Source organism: Oncorhynchus mykiss, chromosome 25 (genome assembly GCF_057628025.1).
Source record: "Oncorhynchus mykiss isolate SJ-2025 chromosome 25, ASM5762802v1, whole genome shotgun sequence".
Classification (NCBI taxonomy): Eukaryota; Metazoa; Chordata; class Actinopteri; order Salmoniformes; family Salmonidae; genus Oncorhynchus; species Oncorhynchus mykiss.
In genome coordinates, this window is record NC_143046.1 from 58,959,455 (window position 1) to 58,983,352 (window position 23,898).

The window sequence follows — 23,898 nt, forward strand, 5'->3', positions numbered from 1 at the left end:
CAACTAGAGCCCGGGCTTGAACCCGATCTAACATCTCTGGAGGGACATGAAAATAGCTGTGCAGCGATGCTCCCCATCCAACCTGACAGAACTTGAGATGATCTACAGAGAAGAATTGGAGAAACTCCCCAAATACAGGTGTGCCAAGCTCGTAGTGTCATATCCAAGAACCCTTGAGGCTGTAATCGCTGCCAAAGGTTCTTCAACAAAGTACAGAGTAAAGGGCCTGAACACTTATGTAAATGTGATATTTCCTTCTTTTTTTATATAAAAATGTCCAAACATTTCTAAAAAACTGTTTTTGCTTTGTCATTACGAGTTATTGTCTGAAAAAAAAAATTTTTTTTTTAGAATAATGCTGTAACGTAACAAAATGTGGAAAAAGTCAAGAGGTCTGAACACTTTCCGAATACACTGTATTAAAAGCAATTTTCCCACGTTAGTGAAGACTGCATTCATGATAAATGCTTGATATGTCGGCTCAATCAAAAATGAAGTGTTAATGGCGCTATAAAGCGGACCTTTCACAGCCCACATTGAATACAGGCCTCAAACATTCATCAAGAGACTGTTATGCTAAGGAATGTGTCTTTAGTTGTTTGATATACAATCTTAATTCATGACATTAAATGCTTATTTACTAAAACTGAAAATCACTTTTTTGTCATCCTCTTTGATGGGTTAAAAGTAATATTTTAGATGTATCATCATTTCACAGAAGAAAAAAACAAACAAAGAATTGACACATGCTATTTGTTTTAATCCATAAACAGAAATGTTGTCTTTACAAAACATTGTTTCTTCTTCCAAAACACTTGGATATCAAATTAACAAAAAACACAGTTACACCCTATTTACAATATAGCAAACTCAGGCAATTTGAACATTCAAAGAGAAAATGGGGAAAGAGAAACAGCTGAATCTGCAGTTTTGCAGTTTACTCAAATTACACATAAAAAAATGGATCACCAGAAATCTACAAATACAATAATAACCACTGTGTGTGTAAAAATAGAAACAACACCACATACAACTTACTCCTACAATACAGTCCTAGACCCAAAACGAGAGGTATGCCGAATTTTACAGGTAGATAAGTGTGAGAGTCCATTAATGTTCCAACGAGGCATGACCTCCGCATACACAGGGATGGGATTCCCAGTGTTGGGATTCAATCAAACCTTTACTGTGGAAAAAATAACATTGTTAATGCACATTACAAGAAAAATGCAATTATGTTTTTCCCCAACAAGTAAACAATTTGTTTGCACTCAAATCAATCATTTTTCATGGTACGGGCAGAATGTTATTTTCCCACAGTATGGTTTTAAATTGACACCTTCCGTGCCCTTTCACATGAGTTTGGCCTCTGAAACCTCTAAGGCAAGACTTGGAGCTGCATTTGTCAAACATGTACTTTTAAAATCTTGTGTGAACACATCATCCACGTACAATTTTATGTTCCATTTTTAAAAACAGTTTTAAAAAAAATCAAACTTATCGAACCAATTACACAAAGTCTCTTGTCATGGAAAAATCCTTAAAAAACTAAAACATGTAACAAAGACAATTGTAAACACTTTCACCTCTTTTAAACCATCGCTTAATTTGTACTAAATAAGGACATTGTGAATTATACAACACACAAAAGACTTCTCTTTCATCCAAATTGTCAGTAAAAACAACAACCATTAAAAATCACTAGAATCAATATTAGGAAGTTTACATTTGTACCAACAAATAATCCTCATTAGAAACATTGTTCAAATGAATTAATTTAACAACATGTTCATATTTCTTTTCTAAATTCAAAAATATCAAAATGGGGTGCTAAGTATATTCAATGTAGTTGGAGTAACAGTACATTCTGTGGAGCTCTGTCATTGGTACTTTGTACTGTGAGGAAAACTAACGGATGTCAATGAGATTCCCCGAATGTGACATTTGAAAATTCCTAGAGAAAACAACAAAGAAACCACTAAGCTAACCCTGACACATGCTACAGAACTATCTTCCACAATGGAATCATTTGGCATTACCATGGATCAACAACTATCTAAGCATCTCTTTGAATTTGTTTCTTAACATTTCACTTGATAATACACCATTAGGAATACTGGACAAGTTTAGAGGATACATTGCACTCTTATATCTAAGAATTTATATGGATTATCAAACAAGGAATATGTGGTGCCTTCCACTTATGTCCCAATACTTTTAATACATCTGATTTACACTAAATGTACGTGGAAATACCTCAGGACGAAATACTACATTTTCACTACATGTGGGAAGGTACATTTCTACCCCTAAAAGCGCAATATGTTTCAGATAAGTATGATAGTCTTTGACACCATTCATATTTGTTGAATATAAGTTAAGTAAGTACTTGGCTTGGGAGTTTTCATTTCTAAGTGCCAATTTCAATGCATTTGGTAGGGATATGTTACCTCTTTGAGGTGCTGAATGGTGCAGAATATTTATATTTATTTCCATTTCCATCTTTAGCTACGGTATGTTGATTCCTGCATTTATTTCTTTCTTTCATTCTTTCTTTCACAACAGATGCTACTGTGTGTCACAGGCAAAAGAGGAATGTTCATAAAAAAACATGTATGCAGGGAAAAGAAAGTGAGACATAAGAACTGAAGGAAACTTTGCATATGAGAGTTAATTCTACTCTCAGCTGTACAGAAGAACTCTTCAGATGTACAATTTGTAATGAAATAGCTTTTTACAGAGACATTATTGAACATTCAGAGGAATTCCTGAGTTTAACCTCCCATGATGAGAGCCAGGGAGTGAGTAAGGGAGAGAGAGAGAGAGAGAGAGAGAGACATATATACCCAGCTAGCACATAATGTTCTGAGAACCATATGTTTCTTAGAGCTTGGTGAGAGTGTGGTTGTCCTATGGTTATTTTGCTTACAACCTTTCCAAAGGTTGTAACTATTATGTACTTTGTACTATTATGGTGCATAATAGTTGCTTGGCTTTGGAACATTCTCAGCACATTTAAGGAACTTGACAATAAGTTATTTTATTGGTATTTCATTACTTTTAAGAGAACGTTTCCTAAAAGTTCAACGTGGTTACATTTAATTTCAATTTTGGTAATGTTCTAGGAACATTCTCCAACTGGTTTGACATTGGGAATGTTCTCAAATTGTTCAGAGAACGTTAAGAAACAATGTTCTTCTGTGGGAATTTCGGTACTTCAGTATAACGTTTCCTACAGGTTTCCTCATGGTTCCATTTAAAGTAATGTTCTCAAATTGTTCAGAAAACTTTAAGAAAACTTTCCGTAAAAAAAAAACACAAGAAAACTTTGGTAACGTTCAGAGAACGTTCTAAGAATGTTATTTAAAAACATACATTCCATTCTCAGAAGGTGAAAAAACTTTCCATAAAAATCACAAGAAAACTTTAGTAACATATACATGTTAACATATACATTCCGTTCTCAGCAACAACAAAACTCTCTCTATCCTCTATCTTGTTAAGCGTGTTCAGGTGTGTTAACCGCACCCACTTATCGGCCACACCTGATCTAAATGAGTGCTTGTTTTCCTTGAAATGGGGTCTGTTTGAATAGACAAAAATGAACAGTTTTGAATGCGTAAAAAACATGGCATGCTTGCTCCATCCTGGTGGTGCAGTGGACTAATTCCATGGATAGAGAACAGAAGACTAAAGGTTTGAATCTCACTGATGCCGTGTCACAATAAAATATAATTGCGTTTGCATGATTAATGCCTAAGGAAATACATTTCCATGTCTCTTATCTGTGCTTGGAGTTCAAAAAAGTTAACACAAAATAAGCTAGCTGTGTTATTAAACATCTTAATGAAAGTTTTAAGGAAGTCATTCAAAAACCTCAAAATAACCTATAATTTCTGCTCTCCGAGCGTTAATAAAATCTCCCAGGAAAACGTTCTAGGAACCATAGTAAGACGTTATCATAACTGCAACCTAAAAATAAACATTCCCAGAACAGGCAAAATGTTCCCTTCTATTCTCATTTAAAAAACGTTTTACCGGTCAGGAAACGTATGGCTTCGTTCCCACAATGAATGTGAAACCAAAAACATACATTGCCACAACTTCCAAGGAATTAAATGTGCTAGCTGGGTGGAGAGATAAAGAGAGAGGGGGAAGCTGCCAGTGCTATGTCTTAAGGAGTTTGATAACTCCAAATACCTGTTTTAACAGTATTGCTGATAAGACAACTGTAGTGTCTGTCATCCTTTAAAAAACACACATAACAAATGTATTTCAAATTTTAGACATATCAAGGTAGAGATGTGTGTCATAATAACAATAAAAACACTAATGATTGCTAGCTATTCAGTCGTTGCTAGCTAGGTACAGGCCTGTCCGGGCTGTTCTTCTGTCGTGCATTTTTCAGTCATCTCTTGACAGAAATCCACCGAAACAGTGGGGCTACACACACCCGGAGATGCTCCAGGCTCTAGGGAAGACTCCTGCCCCAGGACAGACACCTCTGTCTCCACACCGCCCTGCCCCCTCCTAAGCCTCTGCCCAGAGCCAACATCTCTCTCCACAGGGCTTTCATAGGAGCAGGGTGACTTGGCCAGGCTGCCCTCTGAGGTTGGGGAGCTTGGGTTGGAAGTGAGGTCGATGCTGGCCATGATGGAGATGCTGTTGGTAGCAGCAGTGGGATCGCTGGGCCTGTGGGTAGGCAGCAGGGCTTTGGTCTTCTCGGGGTTCCCCTGCACCTCCCTGCACACCTCCTGGGACACAGCCTGGGACAGGTAGGAGAGGTTCTGCCACAGCTCACCCATACACACCTTCAGCTGGTTCCTCTCACTCAGTAGCTTCTCCTTCTCATGCACCTGCAAGGAAACACACATACAGTACAGTACATGTATGTTATGAGTACATAGAGAATAGACACACAGCTTACTCTCATGGAATACAAACATATAGAAAATCCACCAGTTTCCCAAAACCTGCTCTCAAAATATTTAAAAAACGGACAGTCCTACAAATGCTAAGCGTGAAGATGCACCTTTTTATGATACATTTTTTAAATTTTTATTTTACCTTTATTTAACTAGGCAAGTCAGTTAAGAACAAATTCTTATTTTCAATGACGGCCTAGGAACAGTGGGTTAACTGCCCGTTCAGGGGCAGAACGACAGATTTGTACCTTGTCAGCTCGGGGGTTTGAACTTGCAATCTTCCGGTTACTAGTCCAACACTCTAACCACTAGGCTACCCTGCCGCCCCTACATAGACCTTCATGTTAAAACAATGTATGTACCAATTTGCGTATCTCCACCTCCAGGTTCTGGATGCAGTCTAGCTTCCTCTTGCGGCAGCGCTGGGCGGCGATGCGGTTCTTACTGCGCCGCCGGATGTCGTGAATGAACTCCAGCTGCTCTGAGGTCAGTTTGTGCATCTTTATCATGATCTGGAAGTCATTACGGGGAAGGTTGGTGATCTGATCCACCGGGAATGGAAGTTTGACCTGGCAGACAAATAACAAAATACAAAGAAGAATGCATTGGAGATATACAATGCATCTGGTGTACAATACAACACAACTTTATTGTGCATGTTACAGTGAACAACTGAAATGTGTCCTCTGCTCTAATTACTCAACTCCCCCAGATAACACACACACACACACACACACACACACAGTTGAAAGAAGCCCAGGGTGTACCCACTCAGTCCACTAGGTGACACTGTCATTCTACCTATCGTAGATGGTCGTAGCCTATACATGATGTTCCACTACATACACTACATGACCAAAAGTATATGGACACCTGCTTGTCGAACATCTTATTCCAAAATCATGGGCATTACATTCTTCTGGGAAGGCTTTCCACTAGATGCAGGAACCTTCCTGCAAGGACTTGCTTCCATTCAGCCACAAAAGCATTAGTGAGGTCGGCACTGATGTTGGGAAATTAGGCTTGCAGTCAGCATTCCAATTCATCCCAAAGGTGTTTGATGGGGTTGAGGTCAGGGATCTGTGCAGGCCAGTCAAGTTCTTACACAACGATCTCAACAAACCATTTCTGTATGGACCTCGCTTTGTGCACGGGGGCATGTTCATGCTGACACAGGAAAGGGCCTTCCCCAAACTGTTGCCACAAAGTTGTAAGCACAGAATCGTCTAGAATGTCATTGTATGTTGTAGCGTAAATATTTCCCTTCACTGGAACTAATGGTCCTAGCCCGAACCATGAAAAACAGCCCGGGCCATTATTCCTCCTCCACCAAACTTTACAGTTGACACTATCCATTCGGGCAGGAGGTGTTCTTCTGGCACCTGCCAAACCCAGATTCGTCCATCGGACTGCTAAATGGTGAAGCATGATTCATCACTCCAGAGATCGCGTTTCACTGCTCCAGGGTCCAATAGTGGCAAGCTTTGGCATTGCGCATGGTGACCTTGTGCGGCTGCTCTGCCATGGAAACCCATTTGAACAGTGAACGGTGAACAGTGAACAGTTCTTGTGCTGACGTTGCTTCCAGAGACAGTTTGGAACTCGGTAGTGTGTTGCAACCGACAGACGATTTTACATGCAACGCACTTCAGTACTAGGCGGTCCCGTCCTGTGAGCTTGTGGGGCCTACCACTTCGTGGATGAGCCGTCGTTGCTCTTAGACTTTTCCACTTCACAATAACAGCATTTACAGTTGAACGGGGCAGCTCTAGCAGGGCAGAAATTTGACAAATTGACTTGTTGTAAAGGTGGCATCCTATGACGATGCCACGTTTAAAGTCACTGAACACTTCAGCAAGGCCATTCTACTGCCAATGTTTGTCTATTTAGATTGCATGGCTGTGTGCTCGATTTTATACACCTGCCAGCAACGGGTGTAGCTGAAATAGCCGAATCCACTAATTTGAAGGGGTGTCCGCATACTTATATAGTGTATTTGAAGCGCAGATATAAATCAATAGTTTATATTAGTCAAAAACAGTGGGACGAAGATATTAATTTACTTCCAATTGACAGAAAGTACTTTGAAAAATACAGATTAACGGATGTTCTCAATCTGATGTTTAAGATACAATAAAGTTCTCTCTGTTAACGTCATAAGGAACTCCTCCAATGTAAATAGTTGTCTGCATGATGTTCCCAATTGAAAGTCCTAGTATTCAGTGTTTAATGGGTCAGTATATGCTGTGTGACGTTTTGTCATGTCTCAGAGTGAGCTGGGTAGAGGCAGGGGACTTAGGGAGTGCTCGGTTTCAGCTGTGACCTTGGGGGAGGGGGGCTCTCTCTATCTCTCAGAGCTGGATAGACATCTATATATAGCCCATCCACTCACACCAGTCCCATAACAAGGTTAGGATGACAGAGTGAGCTTCAGACACAGCCGTAAATCCTGTCCTTCTCTCTCTCTTGTTCTGGTTTCCATTTTTAACTCTGCCTCCCTCTATTCAGTTCATTACACCGCTCTGTGAGTGGGTCAGCGCTAAGAAGTAGGCCTCATCTGTTTCAACTGGTGTGTGTCTGTATTATATGGGCCAGGTTCTGGGCCTGGTGCTCTGTCTCCAGGCAGGGGGCTTGCATAGTGGACTGTCCTAGTTAGGAGAGTCTAAACTGGGGGAGGGTGCCAGATGGTAGAGGGTACAGGGACACAACACCTTGTACCTGGCCACTGTGGATCCTGGGGTGTGTGTGTGTCTGTTCTGTCTGAGCTAAGTGTGTCAGCGCTGAGAACTGGTATGAGCATATGGACACACACACACACTCATCACCTCCCTTTCAGACTTGAGTGAGAAAAATCGCTAAAGCATCAACCCTCACTATGAACAGAATATCATTTTATTGCACTAATTAAAAAACGACACCTCTACGGAGCTATGTGACGGAGAGTTACTTTCCTTCCGTTCATCTAAAAAAAACAGTGCCTAAAAAGTTGAATAATTCTATCCCTGTTTGTGTATTTTCAGCAGACATTCATTGTATTACATAAATCTCTTTCCCACGCACACCCGTTCCAACAGCCTCTGACTGACTGACTCATCACTGGTCCTGAAATAGGGACTTGAATCAAACGAGGACGCTGATACAGATGAGTTAATAGAAGAAGCTGCTGTGTGTGTGTCTCTCAGAGAGAAGCTGAATGACAGGCTTCAGCCCACAGTGCAGCACAGGAGGAATCATCAAATTTCTCTCCACACAGCAACATGAGAGACTGAGTGTGAGCTTAAACATTGCCATGGCAACCCCTGCGGTTCTCTTGATATCAAGGCAGTGTGAAGTCAAGGCAGTCAAGGTCTTATCCTCAAGAGGCTAGGCTGTGTGGATGGATGGTGTGTACCAGTATGGACGGTGTGTGTGTGTATGGATGGGCCATGACTATAGCTTTAGAGATGAATAGCATCACAGATGACTAGTACTGTTCTAAACTCTCCAGGCTCTTCTTCCGCAGAACAATGGTTGTCATACCAATAACCAGTCCATTCATTTACCACTGTCTCTCTGTCTCTTTCTGCATTTTGTCTCCACCACTGCTTTCATAGCAGTTCATAAAGTGGAGTGATCGTAGCAACTTGTTCAGAAATGCTGCCCTTTTGGTTTAAAAAAGTATATTTCCAATCATCAGAACATATTTACCACAACCTACACTCTTAGTAAAAAGGTGCTATCTAGAACCTTAAAGGGTTCTTCGGCTGTCCCCATATGAGAACCCTTTGAAGAACCCTTTTTGGTTGCAGGTAGAGAACCCTTTTCGACAGAGGGTTCTACATGGAACCCAAAACGGTTCTACCTGGAACCAAAGAACCAACGAACCAACCCCAAAAGGGGTTCTCCTATGGGGACAGTCGAAGAACCCTTTTGGAAGGGTGTAGTTCATCATTTTAGCCATAACACTAGTAATATCTTGACAGAGCAAACCAACTTCGAAACCCATCGCACAGATTGCAATTGTAAAATAGAGTGTAGATTAAGTATTCTGACCTCAGGGCCTGGCTCTCTGGCAGGGCCGGACTCACTGTCTCCCTCTGAGAAGGACCCAGATTCATCACTGGAGTTGGCCCCGTACGAACGTTCACACTTGATCTTGGCACGGCCCTGAGAGAAGATGGCTTCCCCCACCACCATCCCACCGTGCTCCCTCTGCTCCCCCACCAGACAGCGAGCCAGGCCAGAGCCCGACACAGAGCATGGGGAGGACGAGAACTCAAACTGGGGCATGTTGGAGGGCGAGTCCCCGCTGCCCACGTCCTCCAGGTAGGAGAAAGATGAGCAGGAGCTGGAGGTGCGTGTGCGGGGCTCGCATGGAGGGGAGCGGGGGGAAATCTTTATGGGCAGAGGACAGCTGGTCGTGGGTTGCGCTCGGCAGGCCACTGTCGGCAGGGGGTCCTGGAGGACCGTGGTGAGGGTGGTGGAGGAGGATAGGGGAGAGTAAGGCTGGCGGCAGGGGAAGGACTGACTAACACCTGTCCACAGGGATTTTGATGTGATCTCCAACAGATCTTTTTCCAGAGACTTCCGGTCGCAGTAGGATTGAGACGGTGTTCCCAGGCGGTCGCACACTCCAGAGGAGAAGATGACGCTGCTACGGCGATCCAACTCTACTTCCTGCTTGCTGAGACCGTCTGAGGGCAGAGGTTGCATAGTCACACCATCCACAGACAAATGCACTGTCCCTGCAGACCCCGCCCTGAGGTCCCTTCCACCCTCACCTTGAAATGCCCCCCTGTTCCTGTCCCTATCCCTGTTATGGGCTAATGAGAGTTCGTTGTTCAGTAGCTGCTGGGTGAGAGGAGTGGTAGGTAGAGTGCTGTCTGGGTTACTGAGATCCAGGAGGCCCCTCTGGAGGTAGGAGCTCAGGCAGGATGGTGAGCCTCTGCTGGGGGGACGCTCTGAGGGCTCCGGCCACATCTCCATCTCCAGGACATCCTGGCTATCCTCTGACAGTCCTGGGGGACTCCCCTCTCCCTCGCCCCAGGAGCGGGGTTCCTCTTTGATTCTGGAGGGGGAGAGGGGGTGAGGTTGTCCCCCTTGACGGGTGCTGCTGGTCTCTGAGAGAGGGCCTGGGGATGTTGAGGTATGGCAGTGTGACGAGGCGGCTGAGGTGACGCTGTCATCGTCGTCATTCTCTCCGCTGTGCTTGGCGCAGGCCTGCTGGTACTTCCTGTATTTGGGGCATCGTGGGAGGTCAGAGGTCAGGCTGCTGGTGAGGGACGTGAGGGTTGAGTGATTGGGCCGCCGCCTCGTCGCTGAGGATGACGTCACCCTGAGCTTCTCCGACGATGCGGAACCACCACTACCGTCCATCTCTGTGATGAGGTCATCGGTGTGCTCCTTGTGGCAGAGAAGGCCATTGTTGTGATCAGCGGTGTCGCTGTGCAGCTGGGCCTGCAGAAAGCGGAAGCAGGAGTCCTCTAGGTTGTGAACGCCCAGGAAGTCAGCACAGCGGATCACCTCATGGATGTTCTCTTTGCTCAGAACCAGCTTGGCTGTGTAGGCAAACTGTAGCAGCGGGGCAAACCCCCTGGCTGTGACCTGGTTAGGGGAGGAAAGGAGGAAACGCAGTGTTAACATCTATTGTGTTGTTATTGGTCCTGGGGATTTTGTGTGGGGAGAAAGCTGCTGCTTACACACAGGCAAACAAACAATGCAGTGTGGACTACCCATTCATGTTTTTACGAGAGAGAGAAAGAGATAGAGAGAGAGAACATCGTTACAACACTGTATATAGACATAATATGACATTTTAAATGTCTTGATTATTTTGGAACTTCTGTGAGTGTAATGTTTCACTTTTGTTTATTATCTACTCCACATGCTTTGGCAATGTTAACATACGTTTTCCACACCAATAAAACCCTTGGAGAGAGAGAGAGAGAGAGAGAGAGAGAGAGAGAGAGAGAGAGAGAGAGAGAGAGAGAGAGAGAGAGAGAGAGAGAGAGAGAGAGAGAGAGAGAGAGAGAGAGAGAGAGAGAGAGAGAGAGAGAGAGAGAGAGAGAGAGAGAGAGAGAGAGAGAGAGAGAGAGAGAGAGAGAGAGAGAGAGAGAGAGAGAGAGAGAGAGAGAGAGAGAGAACTAACTGGAGCACATCACCAGCATGTCTTTACCTCCACACCTCCCCACTACTCCACCATCATCCCAAAAAATTCCTGGAGGCTCGTCCGTGTCTGAAGGTGAACGTCACCCAACCTTAAAATATGTCTCTCCCTCGCTTGTCGTCTTCTCCCCCTTCAGCTCGCTATCTCTCCCCTCCACTTTAGCACCTCCTAGCACCTTTCTTTTCCCCCTCCTAGCTCCCCCTATCTTCTCCTGCCCCTCATCATCTCTTGTTCTCTCTCATAGTAGCTGATAGCCAGCAGGCCTGGTGTGTGTGTGTGTGTGCATGCAGCGTGTGCGTACCTGAATATGTGTGTGTGTCTGAGTGTGCCTGTGTGTGTGTGTCTGTGCCTGTTTATGTGTGTGTGTGTGTGTGTGTGTGTGGGGGGGAGGGGGGTAGAGTGCTGAGTGTTCTGAGGCTCTGTTTTCAGCTAGCGTCAGCAGCTGCCTCCTATGCCTGCATAAGCATGTCTTTATGAACACACAGAAACATGTCTTCATGAACACAAAGAAGCATGTCTTCATGAACACACAGAAGCCAGGCGAGTTACCTTTAATGTTACTACCATCCTTCCTAATAAAGGCAGGGAAAGAAAGAGGGGAAACTAAATGAGAGACAACGGAGAGAGCGAGAGAGAGGAAGAGATAGAGAGAGACACTACAAAGCAAAAAAGATGCAAGCGAAAGGATGGATAGAGAGAAAATTAGTGTGAGTGAGAAAAATAGAAAATTCACACTACAAAGGATAAAGGAGGCGAGAGGGGGAGAGAGAGGACGTCTGGTGAGAAAGAGAAGAGAGAGATGTGGAAAATAAGCCATTCGGTCGCTTGAGCAAACGCTGTCTGGCCGACCTTGCGGTTGTACATGACGAACCAAAGTATATATCAATTATCTTCAATAATAATGGTCCAATAATTGCACTATTTTAAAAACCTGCAGTGAAACCTGTGCAGAAGTTCGGATATGGTATGGGGTATGCAAGTACAAAGTGTGCATGCGCAAAACCACAAGTGGGCAGTTGATAACAATCCCTAACTCAATCTTCCTGGGCCCGTACAACGGGAAGATCCCCTACCCTAGACAGACCCCTCGATGTTACATCTCCCAGAGGCTGGACCATCAGGTCAGTGCCCAGAAGTGTTGGAGACTCCAAGCATGTGCACCCTGTGTGCAATCGAGGCCCACGACTTCTTCATGTGCCCCCCAGTCTTATGTCTACAAATCAAATCAAATCAAATGGTATTGGTGACATACACACAGCAGATGTTATTGCGAGTGTAGCGAAATGCTTGTGCTTCTAGTTCCGAGAGTGCAGTAAGAATCATCAATCTAACAATTCCACAACAACTACCTTAATACATACAAATCTGAGTAAAGGGATGGAATAAGAAAATGTATATATAAATGTATGGATGAGCAATGACAGAGTGGCATAGGCAAGATGCAATAGATGGTATAAAATACAGTATATACATATGGGATGAGTAATGCAAGATATGTAAACATCATTATTAAAGTGGCATTAATAAAGTGACTAGTGATCCATTTGTTAAGAGTGGCCAATGATTTCAAGTCTGTATGTAGGCAGCAGCCTCTATGTGTTAGTGATGTCTGTTTAACAGCCTGATGGCCTCCATCTCTCGGTCCCAGCTTTGACGCACCTGTACTGACCTGGCCTTCTGGATGGTAGCGGGGTGAACAGGCAGTGGCTCAGGTGAGTGTTTTTGGCCTCCCTGTGACATCGAGTGCTGTAGTTGTTCTGGAGGGCAGGTAGTTGCGTTGTGCAGGCGTACCAGGCGTACCAGGCGGTGATACAGCCTGACAGGATGCTCTCGATTGTGCATCTGTAAAAGTTTGTGAGGGTTTTAGGTGACGAGACAAATTTCTTCAACCTCCTGAGGTAAAAGAGCCGCTGCTGTGCCTTCTTCAGCACACTGCATGTGTGGGTGGACCATTTAAGTTTGTCCGTGATGTGTACGTTGAGGAATCTAAAACTTTCCATCTTCTCCACTTCTGTCCCGTCGATGTGGATAGCGGGGTGCTTCTTCTGCTGTTTCCTCAAGTTCACGATCATCTCCTTTGTTTTGTTGACTTTGTGTGAGAGGTTGTTTTCCTGACACCACACTCCGAGTTCCCTCACCTCCTCCCTATTGGCTGTCTCGTCGTTGTTGGTGATCAAGCCTACTACTGTTATGTTGTCTGCAAACTTGATGATCGAGTTGGAGGCGTGCATGGCCATGCAGTCATGGGTGAACAGGGAGTACAGGAGGGGGCTGAGCACGCACCCTTGTGGGGCCCCAGTATTGAGGATCAGCGAAGTGGAGATGTTGTTTCCTACCTTCACCACCTGGTGGCGGCCCATCAGGAAGTCCAGGACCCAATCGCACAGGGCAGGGTTGAGACCCAGGGCCTCAAGTTTAATGATGAGCTTGGAGGGTACTATGGTGTTAAATGCTGAGCTGTAGTCAATTAACAGCATTCTTACATAGGTATTCCTATCCAGATGGGATAGGGCAGTGTGCAGTGTGATGACGATTGCATCGTCTGTGGACCTATTGGGGCAATATGCATATTGCAGTGGGTCTAAGGTGACAGGTAAGGTGGAGGTGATATGATCCTTGACTAGTCTCTAAGCACTTTATGACAGAAGTGAGTGCTATGTCATTCAGTTCAGTTACCTTTGGAACAATGGTGGCCATCTTCAAGCACTTGGGGACAGCAGACTGGGATAGGGAGCGATTGAATATGTCCGTAAACACACCAGCCAGCTCATCCTCTAAGTACGCGGCTAGGGATGCCGTCTGGGCCGGCAGCCTTGTGAGGGTTAACATGTTGTCTTACTCACGTCGGCCATGGAGAAGGATAGCCCACAGTCCTTGGTAGCGGGCCGCGTCAGTGGCACTCTGTTATCCTCAAAGCGGGCAAAGAAGGTGTTTAGTTTATCTGGAAGCAAGACGCTGGTGTCCGTGACGTGGCTGGTTTTCTTTTTGTAGTCCATGATTGTCTGTAGACCCTGCCAAATACGTCTTGTGTCTAAGCCATTGAATTGCGACTCCACTTTGTCCTTATACTGACATTTCGCTTGTTTGATTGCCTTGCGGAGGGAATAACTACTCTGTTTGTATCCGGCCATATTCCCAGTCATCTTTCCATTGGTAAATGCGGTAGTTCGCGCTTTCAGTTTTGCATGAATTCCACCATCTATCCACAGTTTCAGGTTAGGGTAGGTTTTAATAGTCACAGTGGGTACAACATCTGCTATGCACTTCCTTATAAACTCACTCACCGAATCAGTGTATAAATCTATATTACATATCCCAGTCCGCGTGATTAAAACAATCTCGAAGCGTGGATTCCGATTGGTCAGACCAGCATTGAATTGTAACCCTTGCCCTAATTTAATCTACCTTGTTATCTAGAGACTGGACATAGGCGAGTAATATACTCGGATGCGGTGAGGGGGGTGGGGGGGGGGGGGGGGGGGGGGGGGGGTGCGCCTCCGAAGTCTGACCAGAAGGCTGCTCCGTCTACCTCTTCTGTGGCAACATTGTTTCGGGTCAGCCTCTGGAATCAGTTTGAATGCCTTAGGTTGTTCGAGCAAAGGATCCGCTTCGGGAAAGTCATATTCCTGGTCATAGTGCTGGTAAGTTGACTTCGCTCTGATATCCAATAGTTCTTCCCGGCTGTATGTAATAACACTTAAGATTTTCTGGGCTAACAATGTAAGAAATAATACATTAAAAATACAAAATACTGCATAGTTTCCTAAGGCCTAGAAGCGAGGCGACCCTCTCTGTCGGCGCCATCTTGCTATTGTCCCCAATACAGCCCAGGGGAAGAGCCGGGAGAGGAGAGAGAGCGAGAGACAGGGCCACCGACCCCAACAGTGAGTTCCATCCCCCACACCACGACAGAGCGCGAGGTCACCACTACAGGTTCAAGCGCAGCTTAGAGGCAGATGCTAGTGAATGAGAGAGAAGCAGATGGAGCTGAATCCAAAAGTTAGGGCGGCCAGATCTCAGAGGTGTAGGTGTAGAGGGAGCTGAAAGTGTAAACGAGAGTATCCAATCTCCAAGTCCAGCTGCAGTGAGAGTGAGGAAGAAGAGTCCTTTGAGGAGATGAGCGAGTCAGACTTTAGTATTAATTCCACGACCCCCGAAAGAGAGAGAGAGATGACAATGAATCCCGTCCCCCCTGCCCACATTCTCTCTGCTCCCTTCCCCGCCAGAGTTAGTTCCCCCCACCACTCAAGCAGGTGGAAACCCTATTCACACTATCCAATCCAAAGCAAAGTTAAAAATAAAGATGAGAAACCAAGTCCCCAGTAGAAGGTAAGCAAATAATCTAAAAGAATACCAGACTTTGCATACATTGATTATTTAATATTGGACTGCTACTTTAGAGGAATGAAAATAAGAGCGATAAATGTATACACAGCATCTGATGCAAATAAGAAAATGTATTATTTACGAAACTAGGGGCTATTTATGTGTGAGATATTCAGTAATTATATGTAGGGATTTGAATACTCTGACGGAACCTAATGATTGGGTATCTCAGACAATTTCAGACATTTAAATATTAACTGGAACAGTCTTTTGAACAAAACGATCAATACAGTGATTTCTGATTAATTATATAGTGGTGAAGTGGCATACCGCAACCTGACCCCTGCAACAACAAAATCATTTATTAACAATTCTACTCTGTGCACTACTGTCAAAACATTTCAGAGATACTGCCTGGGTGATTTCAGTACGACAGATAGTTAACGAATTTAGTTATTTATTGTGAGGGCTGCTAAATGGTTTTATTTAATCTTTATTTATTTATTTTATTTAACCTTTATTTAACTAGGCTAGCCAGTTAATAACAAATTCTTATTTACAATGACGGGCTACCAAAAGGCAAAAGGCCTCCTGCGGGGACGGGTGCCTGGGATTTAAAAAACGTATTAAATACAATATAAATATAGGACAAAACACACATCACAACGAGAGAGACAACACAACGCTACATAAAGAGAGAGCTAAGACAACAACATAGCAAGGCAGCAACACATGACAACACAGCATGGGTTGCAACACAACAACAACATGGTAGCAGCACAAAACACGGTACAAACTTTATTGGGCACAGACAACAGCACAAAGGGCAAGAAGGTAGAGACAACAATACATCACAAAAAGCAGCCACACCTGTCAGTAAGTGTGTCCATGATTGAGTCTTTGAATGAAGAGATTGAGATAAAACTGTCCAGTTTGAGTGTTTGCTCCAGCTCGTTCCAGTAGCTAGATGCAGCGAACTGAAAAGAGGAGCGACCCAGGAATGTGTGTGCTTTGGGAACCTTTCACAGAATGTGACTGGCAGAACGGGTGTTGTATGTGGATGATGAGGGCTGCAGTAGATATCTCAGATAGAGGAGAGTGAGGCCTAAGAGGGTTTTATAAATAAGAATCAACCAGTGGGTCTTGCGACGGGTATAGAGAGATGACCAGTTTACAGAGGAGTATAGGTGCAGTGTTGTGTTATATAAGGAGCATTGGTGGCAAATCTGACGGCCGAATGTTAAAGAACATCTAGCTGCTCGAGAGCACCCTTACCTGTCGATCTATAAATTACGTCTCCGTAATCTAGCATGGGTAGGATGGTCATCTGAATTAGGGTTAGTTGGGCAGCTGGGGCGAAAGAGGAGCAATTACGATAGAGGAAACCAAGTCTAGATTTAACTTTAGCCTGCAGCTTTGTTATGTGCTGAGGGAAGGACAGTGCATCGTCTAGCCACACTCCAAAGTACTTGTATGGTGACTACCTCAAGCTCTAAACCCTCAGAGGTAGTAATAACACCTGTGGGAAGAGGGGCATTCTTCTTACCAAACCACATGACCATTGTTTTGGAGGTGTTCAGAACAAGGTTAAGGGTAGAGAAAGCTTGTTGGACACTAAGAATGCTTTGTGGTAGAGCATTTAACACAAAATCTGGGGAGGGGCCAGCTGAGTATAAAACCGTATCGCCTGCATATAAATGGATTGGAGAGCTTCCTACTGCCTGAACTATGTTGTTGACGTAAATTTAGAAGAGCGTGCGGCCTAGGATTGAGCCTTGGGGCACTCCCTTGGTGACAGGCAGTGGCTGAGACAGCAGAATTTCTAACTTTCCACACTCCACTAGTTAGCAAACAAGGCCAAATACCCCTCAGAGACACCAATACTCCTTAGCCGGCCCACAAGAATGGAATGGTCTACCGTATCAAAATCCTTGGCCAAGTCTATAAAAATAGCAGCACAATATTGTGCTTCCACCGAAAGGAGACACGGGTTAAAAAGGTCAGAGATAGGCTTGGCGATGAGAGGGGCAGCAACCTTAAAGAAGAAAGGGTCTAAACCGTCTGACCAAGATGGTTTTTTGGGGTCAAGTTTAAGGAGCTCCTATAGCACCTTGGACTCAGTGACTGCCTGCAGGGAGAAACTTTGTAGCGGGGCAGGGGAAAAAGAGGGAGAACCATCGGGGATAGTCGCATTAGAAGGGGTGGGAAATGAGGAAATGTTGGATGGGCAAGGAGGCATTGCTGAATCAAATAGGAATCCTGACATGAAGTGGTGATTAAAGAGGTTAGCCATGTGCTTATTGTCAGTAACAACCACATCATCAACATTAAGAGACATGGGCATCTGTGAGGAGGAGGGTTTATTCTACAGGTTTTTAATCATTTTCCAGAACTTCTTGTGGTTAGACCTGCTCCTTAAGCTAACTTTGGCCTTCCGGATAGCCTGAGTGCACTTATTTCTCATTTGCCTGAACGATAGTCAGTCAGCCTGAGTATGCGTGTGCTGGGTCTTTCAACAAATGCAATTATTGAGGTGGAGTAACTCTGCTGTAACGAATGCGCTGAGAGTCAGGAAGCAAGTTCAGGGAGTGTTTAAATAAATCAAATAAACACGAAACGCAAACAACGCACTGACATGAAAACAGAGTCAATAACACCTGAGGAAAGAACCAAGGGGAGTGACAAATATAGGGAATATAATCAAGGAGGTGATGGAGTCCAGGTGAGTGTCATGAGGCGCAGGCGGGCGAGACGATGGTGATAGGTGTGCGGGATAATCAGTAGCCTGATGACCAAGAGGCTGGAGAGGGAGTATACGTGACATCTGCAAGATCATGGTCGAACCAGGGGATGAACCTGTTTTTAATTCAAATGTTCTTTATGGGGGCGTGTCTGTGAACAATACCACTGAAAATATAAAAAAAGAAGGTTCAAGCGTCTTCGACGGAGGGGGGTCAAGCTGATTCTATACCAATTAACATAGGCCAGTTCATGAAGGAAGGCTTGTTCATTCTTTTTTTTTTAGCAATCGTCTATGACAAATCAGGACAGGTCGTTTCACTGAGCAGCCATTACAAACACAGGCTGTAAAACAGTGATCACGAAGGTCATTACAGAAAACACCAGACTGATACCTATCAGGATTATTTGTGAGGATAACTTCGGGGAGAGTAGCCTTTTCTGGGTGTTTGGTGTCATACCTTGCGGGATTGGTAATAATTTAAGAAAGATTTAGGGAGTCCCATTGCTTCAGGACTTGGTCAGGTTGTTTTATGCATGTCCCAATTTAGGTCACCAAGCAAGACAAATTCAGACTTAGTGTAAGGGGTCAGGAGAGAGGTTAGGGCAGGTAGGGTACAGGCCGGTGCTAATGGAGGACGATGGCACCCAGCAACAGTCAACAAAGGGCTATTTGAAAGTTTAATGCTTAAAACCAGCTAATCAAATTGTTTGGGGACTGAAGGTGATCCTTGGTAAATATTGCCACTCCCCCACCTTTGGAAGATCTGTCTTGCCCGAAAAAGGTTATAACCAGAAAAGTTAACATCAGTTTTCAAAACACTCTTCCTTAACCATGTCTCAGTAATGACCAACACATCTGGATTGGAGCTGTGAATCCACACTTTCAATTGATCCATTTTAGGTAACGTGCAGAAAACCCAGGCTTTTATGAGAGCAGAAATCAGTGAAGCAGATATCAGAGCACAAGTCAGAATTGGGGCTAGCAACAGTAGATGTACATGCACATTTCCAGATATCATCAACAGTAATACAATCAAGGCACGGCAGAGGACAAGGATAGATCTACAGTGCTGATTTATGACATCTGAATGTGCCTCAGATGGCAACAAGATCATATTGTACAGCAATTTCATCAGGTAACATGTTTACAAAGACGGCGAGAGGTGGTTAGAATAGGATGGGAGGCCAATTAGGCAGGTCAGTTTAGAACAATGAGTGCCAGAGTTAGGAATTGTGTGTGCTGTGTGTTTGTGTCTTGCGTGTGTGCACATTTTCATTTGCATGTGTGCATATATGGACCTGTGTCTCAACATTTTAATTGTATGACTTTATTTGCCCTTTTTCCTTTGAAAACAATGACCAGTGTGTGCTGCAGTAAAGTGGAGTTGTTTTGTCAAAAGTGAATTGTGTCCTATGCCTAATTGTCATGATGAAGAGAATTGAGAAAACCTTTAAGTGAAATACTACAGAAGTAAAGAAATTAGCGGACCTGATGAGAATGATCGTGTTTGATGTATGTATAAATCCCAAGTCAAGGTGTCTTCGATATTGGCGTGGATTACTTTACTAAAGAAGTTTGGTGGAGAATATTATGCACTGACATTACTTAACAAATATTGTGGACAATAATATGCATTATGAACAGTAAAATGTGGAAGACAAGATGTCTATAAGACTATAAAAACAACATTATTGTTCAAACACTATTTATTTATTTTACAAAGCAAAATGAAAGTAAAAACAAGAAGAAGAAAACATCTCTGTGGAAACTATTACATCTGTAAACCATGCTATGTCATTATGATCTTAAATGTATTGATGTGAAAGTTGATTTGTATTCATGTGAATTATTTATGATTGCAAAATGTGTAAAAACTTGAATTTAAGATATATATATTTTTTAAACAAACCAAAACTGAAATAAGCCATGCTTTCTAGTCATTAGAGGATGGATTTTGACATGTGAAGAAGTGGTTCAGTCGTTGATAGTGATTACTATATGAGGTAGAGTCAAATAGATAATCACATTGACAGATCTAGGACATTATATGCTAATGGCAGCCACTGGGATGTGGGCCGGGGCTGTTCCGCCCGCAATTAGATATAGTGGCGGAAACGGCGGAAAGATAACGTATCACTGATTCTGAAAATTCACACAGGGTTTTCAGGAATCCTTCCAACACTAGGTAAACAAGCTATTGGAATGCTTCAGTGTGACACCTGAGCAAGCTACTCGGCCGCCTCCCTGTCTCTATCTGACTCTCTCTCTCTCTGACTCACACAGACACAAAAGATCATGAATTTTGAGTACTCAATAAGTCTAGATTCTCTCTCTCTCTCTCTTGTCTCTCTCTTTGACTGACACTTCATTTTTACCACTCTATTGCAGGTATCTGAATGTAATGGAAGGGCTGTGTAATAATACATTGTAACAGTATAAAACGGCCACGCCCAGGGGTGCATAAAGTCTTTCAAGTCAAGTTATTAGCGCTTTCTAAGGGCTGTTAGACATACATATACATGTACATGATTGGTCATTACCCACCTTGTCAGACAGGCTGATGATTGGCTCCTGCTCGGGGTGTGTGTGTCCCAGCAGCACCTGTAGGAAGTATCTGCTGCTGGCTGCCAGGACGGCCCTGTGGGCCCTGATCTCCGTCCCCTCCACCACCACTGTCACATCACACAGGATGTCCTGCCGCCGCTGGTCCTCCAGACTCAGCAGCACGTTGGCACAGTGCACCGTCGACTCATACACGTACATGGGAGCATCCCCGGACCTGACGTGGGCACGAGCCCCCTCATCCGCAGACATCCTGCTCACGTCCTGCAGAGAACACAACACACAGACAAGATGTTTGTTGGATACACAGTCAATGGACCCAAAGGATGCAAAGGACCTCATTTCTCTGAGGTTTCTTTTTTTCTTTCTTTCTTCTACAAATATGGAGAACAGAAAACGCTGTCTCTCTCCTCCATACACGTACAAACGTGCCCACGTGCATGCACGCACAAGCGCACAAACTTTCATTCTGTTCAGGTGTTCAGTTAGACGGGGGACATACCACAGTAATGACATACCTCAAATGTGTTTTTATTACCTCTTCGCCACTAGCTTCAACAGAGAATCCTGGATTCAACACCTCTGCAAGACAAACCTGACATATATCCCGTGATTTTCCTAATAGGATACACATGTAGTCTCTGGACTAGTCTCTCTTGACCCACATTCATAGCTCAGACGGTCATGGCGATTTGAGATTACTAGCCTACAGCACAAACAGCATTATCTTGTTGTGCTGATACCTAGGAAAGGACAACGATGACATTAGTTAAGGGCTCTAGCGCGCTACAGACAACAATGATTGAGCGTTAATTGTAAAAAAAAAAAAAAAAAAATGTAAAGCACATTGGAAATCATATGATGTGACAATAAAAGCATCGAAAATAAATATGTTATGTGCAGGAAGTCTAAGGTAGCGTCACTCAGTATGGTTCCACATTGATTCAAAATGGTTCAATGCGGAGGCATTTTTCATTGTGCTCATCTCAACACTGGAGCACTTAAAGCTCCTGCAGCCCTACAGACAGCTGAGGCTGCAGTCTGTCTATTTGAGCCCAGGAGTGTGTGGTGTGTGTGGACTCATCATGCTTGGAGGGGTTTCTTTCTGCTGAGTCACGGTGTTTTAATGTGCAGAGCCTGGAGCCAGGGGCCTGCTGCAGAGGAACAGACTCCAGGGGGGGAATCTTCTCAGAATTCTAAATCATCTACTATTTGCCCTCAGGTTACCTTTATGACTAGGGGAGAAAAGGCTCACAGTAGCATCATAATATTCCCTTTCTTTGTAGCTCGATAAATAAACGGCGATGCTTGCAAACACTGTTAATAAGACACTTTGGTGTCCCTCTCCTCATAATATTTTAGTTATTACAGAATATACATTTCGACATTGATATTTTCCCCCATGTCAAAATACTGTATTTTTCAGAGCAGTGTTGACTAGTACTATTACAGTAATACGCGTGATGCCATTAATTGGTCTTGATTGAACAGATTGATTGCCCTAGTCCATAGATTATTTCATTCGTAGTCTCTGTGAGCTAAGCAGGCCAGCAGTAGAACAGAACCATCTTCTCTTTTTAACGGTTTGAATAATGTAGAGGACAAAACAACAAGGAGGACAAAAACAAGGAGGACAAAAACAGACAAAGAGCTTGTTCCCTTTCCATGGCCTAATCTTCCACACCTTCCATATCTCTCTGCTCATCTACAGGACAACCACAACCTTCCCGCGTTATCTTTAATACACCGATATATCTATGGAAATGAGCCATAACTTCAAACCAGTGTCAATACCCTTACAATACCTTGCGAATTAGACTAGCAACCACATGACATACCTTTGTAAATTAGACGAGCTATCGTTCTTATGTTTGACACTTGATCTTCAAAGTCCAATTCATTAACTCACCAATAACAACAGATGAATAAAAAAAAAAAACAGTCTGTTTCTGTAAACAAGCCGTTGCAGGTCGTTTCATCATGTTGTCTGTTGTGTGTGGATGACATATTTCGACATCATATTTGTCTGCCAGACAGACAGCTTCTAGACAGACAAGCAGCTAACTGTATAATCATTACTCCAGGCTTCTGGGAGTCCAACTGTTAATGCTTGACGAGAGCCAGGGGAGGAGAGCATATCCCCCTGCTCACCCCTCCTTCTCATCCCTTCTCGTTCCACTCTCAGCATGTCACAGTTCTGGGATCATATTGGAAATAATTGAGCTTTGACTGGTTCAGACTGAGGGTAGAGCTAGTTGGGTGAAATAAACAGGACGTGAATTGAGGTTGGCGGGGTATACACAGGATAGAAAGTGCTGTAGGACTGTTTTGCCTTGATTTGCCCGTAGGTGACTACATTGTGATAGGCTACAGTGTACACAGAGGTTGCGTAGGCAAAATCAGACATCAACTCAGAGATAAATATCAGTTGTCATTTTAGAGTACAACAGACTAACAAAGAGGAAGAGAATTCGTCTTTCAGAATGAAATAATCAGCTGGTGATACAACACTATTATTATGAGCAACGACGCAGTGAGGAACTGTGTGTGTGCGTGCGTGTGTGTGACATTATAAAGGCAATGAACAAACACATTAACAAAGGGCACTGTGGGAGGGTCTCCCTAAGTCTCCTTTGTAGATGACTTTATGAAGCTGTACAGTATCAGTGACAACAATTAACAATTAAATATTGAACGGCTCCTCTGGGTCTCACTGTCTCTGCCGTCTGTTCAAATGAACAAGCTCAGCACTAGATAGCACAGCTGTGATAGGCACTTACCTAACTTCATTGTTGAAGTATAAAAACATTAGCTACCAAACCCGTTCACAGTGTTGGTTAACTCCTGAGCTTCCTCGGGTGTCCACCGAATTAGGTAAATCCTCTTTTAGTTTTAAGGCACCTCACTGCTGGAACGATTTACAAAACTCATTACAATTGGATGTTCTGGTGCCACTAGGGCAAACTAAAGTATTGATTGAGGTCCTAGTAGCTGAGAAATGTCATTGTTTTTCTTATAAAATTGTACATTGTATTGATCGCTGTTTTGTTTCATATCGTATTTAGGATTTTTCCGTTACTGTGATCAGGGCACCGTTGTGAATGAGACTCGGATCTCAATGGGTTAGCCTCAGAAGCTCAACTCAAAGGAATGCCACATCGATCCACATCATCTTCCATAGTTAGGGTTGCAAAGGG

The 23,898-nt window shown here is 43.8% G+C and overlaps 2 protein-coding genes across 3 annotated transcripts in view; one reads left to right on the forward strand and one right to left on the reverse strand.

The window, feature by feature from the left end:
* Positions 1-23,898, forward strand: part of ltk (leukocyte receptor tyrosine kinase) — a 172,063-nt gene that overhangs the window by 143,049 nt on the left and 5,116 nt on the right. The gene's annotated exons all lie outside the window — the stretch shown is intronic.
* Positions 740-23,898, reverse strand: part of LOC110505367 (transcription regulator protein BACH2-like) — a 50,571-nt gene continuing 27,412 nt past the window's right edge. For both annotated transcript variants that reach the window (XM_021584549.3, XM_036962616.2), the window contains exons 2-5: positions 20,684-20,965; positions 8,958-10,508; positions 5,288-5,494; positions 740-4,856 (exon numbers count right to left, since the gene is read on the reverse strand). In XM_021584549.3, the coding sequence (XP_021440224.3) occupies positions 4,362-4,856; positions 5,288-5,494; positions 8,958-10,508; positions 20,684-20,953 (2,523 nt within the window). In that variant the 5' untranslated portion in view covers positions 20,954-20,965 and the 3' untranslated portion in view covers positions 740-4,361. The remainder of the gene's footprint in view (positions 4,857-5,287; positions 5,495-8,957; positions 10,509-20,683; positions 20,966-23,898) is intronic.